The sequence below is a fragment of the Austrofundulus limnaeus genome, unplaced genomic scaffold, assembly GCF_001266775.1.
Source record: "Austrofundulus limnaeus strain Quisiro unplaced genomic scaffold, Austrofundulus_limnaeus-1.0 Scaffold1151, whole genome shotgun sequence".
Taxonomy (NCBI): Eukaryota; Metazoa; Chordata; class Actinopteri; order Cyprinodontiformes; family Rivulidae; genus Austrofundulus; species Austrofundulus limnaeus.
The window spans coordinates 29,122-35,110 of NW_013953553.1; the positions used below are offsets into that span (position 1 = coordinate 29,122).

At 40.9% G+C, this 5,989-nt stretch overlaps 1 protein-coding gene across 1 annotated transcript in view; it reads left to right on the forward strand.

Annotated features, from left to right (window-relative positions):
* cep128 (centrosomal protein 128) overlaps nt 1-5,989 on the forward strand; it is a gene marked incomplete at its 5' end in the record, with an annotated part of 70,640 nt that overhangs the window by 25,179 nt on the left and 39,472 nt on the right. The window contains 2 exon segments of the mRNA XM_014030971.1: nt 2,240-2,428; nt 2,705-3,166. Of these exon segments, the coding sequence (XP_013886425.1) occupies nt 2,240-2,428; nt 2,705-3,166 (651 nt within the window).

Below are 5,989 nucleotides of genomic sequence, written 5' to 3' on the forward strand. Positions count from 1 at the left end.
AATATTGACTGAAAAAAATGTGTATTTCTCATACATGAAACAACAGAAATTTTATAGGTTGCTGAATGAGGAAAATAGATTAAAAGAATAAAAAATGATTTTTAGATGCAAAACTATTAATTTATTACATTTAGAATTTATTTACATTTAACATTTACAATTTTTCTCTAATTCTTTACTTTTTGCTTCATTCTTGTTGGTTTTGTCTGACTAAAACATTGTTTGACCCAGTAAAAGCGGTTCTGAAGCCGCCCCCTTTCTTCTCCTCCCCTCTCCCTGCAGACCAGCAGCTCAATCGCGTCCAAGGCCGCACGCACGCACGCACACACATATAATTTCTAACAAACCAAAATGCATGAAGGTCAGACCCCGCCCCTCCCAAAAAGACTGTTTTGTAAAACTTTGTGTATGCTCAAGCTGAGGCTAGCATCCTCAAGCCAGAAGGAATATGAAGTCCCTRTGACAATTTCTGGGTCTTCCCCAACAAAGATGTGCCCAAAAACATCTAAAACAAAGGCCGTTGTATGGCATCCTGACCAAATTTTCATAGCACTTCAGCWGTCTCATTTTGACATGGAGGACAATAACACTGAACCTAACCACTCTATGAGGAAACTCCCTTCAGCTGCTTGTATCAAGAGTGGTTTTTAGGTCATAATCCACACCTCATGACCATGAGTGAGGGTTAGATGTTGTAARTGTTGTCACTTTTCTGATGGTACCTTTCAGGTTCTCCTTCATTACAACAGGCTGTAGCAGCATCCTTATTACTGCTAATTAAGTCCCATTCTGTCTGTCTATCTTTCACTTCATGAACAAGACACTGAGGTACCRAAACTCCTCAGTTTGAGACTCTCTTCCAACCCAGAATGAGCATTCTACCCTTTTTTGGGTTTGAGAACCATGGCCTCAGATTTAAAGAAGCCGTCTCTCATTGTGGCCACTTTCCACTTGATGATGGATTTAGGACGTCAACAAAACAACACGTGAAAGCAAAGATGAGATTCTCAGGTTCTCTAACTTGACCTTTTGTACTGAGAATACAAAAAATGTTCTTACTGAGTTTTGGGGTGAAATATAATCTAGTCTATTGGTGAAATACTGTATATAAACTGAACCAACAATTACACTTACAGTAGTTATTCTTATACAATTATTACTTCAGCCGACAGACAGGAAAATCATCAGAAGCAACTTCTTCTATAAGTGAAGTTAATGGAAAAAATCTGTTCTGGCTTCAGTCACAACAATTTTTATGATTTTGATATCGAAACAATTCACTCACTCCTAGAGTAAATTTAGTAACTACCCAGTAATTAACCCAACATGCACTGCATAGAAGAAACAAACTTTTCATTTATATTCCAGTTCAGACGGAATAAAGCAAACTGAATATACATTAATTTATGCATTTTTCTGTTGATAGGAATTCATTCTTTGTTTGGCACAAAATATTTGAAATTAAAATGTCACCTGAGCGTATAAATTTTAATATTTTGCACAACATTCATACTTCAAGAAAAATAGAAAATAATTAGGCTTGTGTGTAGTTTTAGGGTTTTTGAGCAATGGATTTCATAAAGCTGTATTGTATCTTATTGACCCAAAAGTGCATTATTACTGCAATTTATTTGCTTTGGTTTGTTCCAGTCGTTYGTTTTTGTTGAATAATTAATGTCTGACAATTTTCATTAGCTTAAAAAGTCACCTCCCAGGGTTTTCCAGTCCATTTAAATCGAGAGTCACCTCCAAACTCACAGTAAGCACTGTTACGCCACTTATGACAGAAAGACAGACAGACGGACAAACTCCCACCTGGCACATTCGACGTGACACAAATTCATTACCAAATTATCCCTGCCCTCTTAATGAATTAGGGGAGAGAATCAAGTGCTCAATTAAATGATTAGACTCTAAGCTGCGGAAAAGTCTTTGCAAATTCCAGTCAAAGCCTGAGCATTAGAAGCAATCTACCTCGAACAGACRTGACCATTGTTCCTTATCAGAAAACTGAGTGTTAGCATTTTCCTATCAGCTAAGAGCTGGTACTGCATATGTTTCTATTCCTTCGTCTCTTTCTGTCGCTCTTTCACTTCCTCTCATCATAATTGTTGGAGCTGCTCTTTGTACACCATCTTCTCTTTTTCATTTGTCATTTTTTCCTTTCTAAACTCCCTTCTTCTTCCCCCTTCTCTCATTTGGTCCTTTGCTCTGTTTTTTTTCCCACCTCCCCCTCCAGGTAGCCAGGGAGAAGGAGAGCTTACAGCTCCAGCTGAAGGCGCTGAGCCAGCAGACTGAGGCGGCCCACAGGGAGCTCACTGAAATCCTAGGCCGTTTGGCCCAGCACAAAGAAGAGCTCCACCGCAAGGACGTGGAGCTGCTGGAGGCTCAGCAGCYTCAGTTGTCACTGCAGCAGGAAGTCCAGGAGGTGTGTAGCTGTACATCCAGAAATAGATTCGTTTTTTCAGTCACAAGGGACTCAAAACACCCATCAATACTTTAAAAATAGTTCAGCTGAGAACAGACCAGGTCAGCTTTTCATTGTAGAGTTTGTCTCTAGAAGTCTTTGTTCAGTTTGTTTGATCAGAATATTTGCAAGAGTAATTTATATCATTTTCCTTTAAATAAAATACCCCAAAACTATTGTCTTCAACTTCAAGTGATTCAGGAGTTGATAAATCTCTAACAAGAATTCTGACCTTAGGTGAGGGAGACCTCAGCCACTCTGGAGCAGGAGACTCAGCGTCAGGCCGCCYTCCAAGCAAGACTAAGAGAAGAGAACCAGAGGTTAAAAGAACAAGTCGACGCCCAGACCCATCGCTGRCAGAGAGATCAGGACACACAGGCCGAGCTCCAGGCCACCCTTAAGCAGATGACCGCAGCACATGCTCAGCTAACTCAGCGGCTGGCTGAAGAGGAGAGTGCCAAGAAGGAGCTGCAGAAGGGCACCTCAGAGCTTAGAGCCAAGCTGACTGTGCTGCAGGAGGAGTGGTCCGCACTCAGCCAGCAACTGACGCTTGAGCGAGAGGTGCACCAGAAGGAACTGAAAAACATGAAGGACACAAACGAAGACAGCCGGGTGAAGAAGGATCGKGAAGTGCAGGAAATTATCAAAGTTTGCCGTCTGGAGCGAGATGAAATAAAAGCGCAACTGATAGATGTTAAGGTAAGAAATTTAATAATATAGCAGTAAACATGTGAATAAAATTAGCATATGGTTAGCTTAGCTAAGAAACAATGAATGAAATTAAATAATTAACAAAGATCCTGACCAGGATTAGCCGCTTCAGTCCATTCTTGCTTTCCACAAATAAAAAGTAAAATATAATGTAATCCTTGAAGATCACTACTTTATAAGATGTAAATCATCTGTTCTCGCTCATGTGGTTGTGAGACGTTCTTTATCTCAAGGACATTTTATAGTTCAAACAAAAACTACAGCAGAGAACTGGTAAACCTTCCCACTGCTGCATGTCACGCACAAATAACAACTCATAAAATATAAGCTACCATATTTATTCGTGTATAATACGATCTCATGTATAATATGACCCCCCTCCCCCTTTTTTGAGCTTAAAAAGCAAAAAAAATTGAATCCTCAAACTACCTCCAATTTCTTACAGACTTAAAAATTTTTCAGCCTTTGCCGTCTTTATACATACTGTATCAGTAAAATGATCATTGGACAATTCATTTTATTTTAACAACATATGTACTAAAAGGTATTTTGACAACAAATATATATCAGCAAACTATGATTTTGAGCATCATATGAATTCTGGCATTTTACACATAGTCCACCAGGATGCGCCAACATAAAAGTCAGACACCACATGAGATTTGGGCCATCTTCAAGCAGATACAAGCAGATAACTTCCTACTTCCGAGCGCCCCCTCTGGTGGGGAAACCTTTGTCAGGGTTACAAACTTTTTTAGAGCACCGGTAGACGGCAGCCAGCCATTACAGATGGACATGTGTGTTTGTTGTTGTTCCAGCAGCGGCTCGGTCACACGCTAATGTCATTAGTTTATCATTACTGAGCTGCAGGACTGCTCCCCCACCCTTTTTTTCCACATCATGTCGCCTGCTTGGATCTGTTCGCTCTGCAGCATGGAGGTCTGTCACAGGTGAGCTCGTTTCAACTGCTTTTTACGATGCGGTCTCATTTCCGGACTCAATAATTTTGCCGATATTTCAGTTAAAATACATTAGTAAAAATATTTATCCGAGTATAATACTACCCTCCAACTTTATGGATGATCTTATGGATTAAATTTTACGTATTATACACAAATAAATATGTAAAAAAAAACAACAACAAAACATTTGCAAGTTTGTTCCAAAGAAACTGCCACTGTTTCCAAAAGACTGTGCACAATAGCGAATGAACATATAAGGAATGTGTCACTATGTTGCTCGGCCGAGGCATATTCAGCCACAATGAGCCCTCCTGTGTCTCCACACTGTCTCCCCCTTGCACAAAAATTATGCTTTCTCCGTCTTTCTTTGTAATATGAGCTCTTTGTTTTTACAAGTTTCACTGGAACAATTGGAAAGATGGCTGTATTTTCTAACAGCCTTTGCCAGCTGATCCTCAACAGAACAGTTAAAGGAAAACGAAAGCAATGCAATTCACCTGGTTTTCCACGTTTAAACACGCCCACAGAGTTCTGACCAATCACACAATACTTGGCACACACCACGTGAGAAAAAAGTTTTGCCAGGAGCTTGTGCAGAGAACAGATTTTCAGAGGCCAATCGAAAACAAAAAGACAAAATTTTTGTTCTGCAACTGTGTCAATGAGTACAAATATCTTGATGTTTTGCAGAATATCAAGCGTAGAGATCAAGCCWTTTTAAGATCCAGTTCCCTGGCACAAAGAGAGTAACATTGTGTATGCTGTTAAGTGTCAGGAGGACTGTGATCAGTCAACCCATTCTCACTCCGACTCATCACAGTATTGATGCTTGGTCAGGTAGCCATCTGCGTCCAGCTTCGGACATGTTGGGTACCCCCCTCACGTCCGTTCTTAACAAGATGATGAGGAGGAGCGCGTTGTCATATTTTTTTGAAAAGAGTAGGAAATGCACCACAACTAACTGTCCCAGACCCTAAATTTAACTTCTATTAACCACATACAGCCTATCCCCGACCTCAGTACCTAAAATTAACCATCCCTGATCCCTCATATTAACCACAGACCCCCAACCCAAAGACCCCTAAGTGGTGCAACCCAGGAAAAGCTGCGAGCGGCAATAACTGACTCAAGAGGAGTACCAGACCCATTAAAACTGGACGCAGACGGTACCTGAACAAGCGTCAATATGTTGATGAGTCGGGAGTGAGAACGTGTCGTATCAGATATACATCGGGGAAACAAAGCAGCCACTGTTRAAAAGAATGAGCCAGCACAGACGAGCTACATCATCAGGTCAGGAGTCTGCAGTTTACACTCATCTACAGACCAGCGGTCACTTTTTCAGGGATGAAGATGTTCTCGTCCTTGATAGAGAGGAACGTTGGTTTGAGAGAGGAGTAAAGGAAGCCATTTTTTGTGAAGAAAAACCATCCACCATTAAACATAAGTGGAGGCCTTCGTGTCCAGTTGTCCCCCTCCAAAAATCCTGTTATTGCAAGTATGACTCAGCCCCCTGWGAGCAAAAGGTGTGAATCAGGGCAGCAACGATAGTCAGGTGATGGTACACATGACCCTCTATGAACAATAGAGACAATCAAGACACTAATGACCTATTGTTTGGCTGATGGTCCTCTTTRGCATGTGACTAACCTGTTTGTCCACCATGTGGAGGCAGTGCTTATAAGGCTGAGTTCACCTGAAACCCATCAGACTGAAGAAGTCTCTTGGAGGAGAGACAACGTTTCAAGAACCTGTCCAGAGGACTGACTGATCTATCTATCTACAGTGGTTTGCAAAAGTATTCATACCCCTTGAACTTTTCCATATTTTGTCACATTACAACCACAAA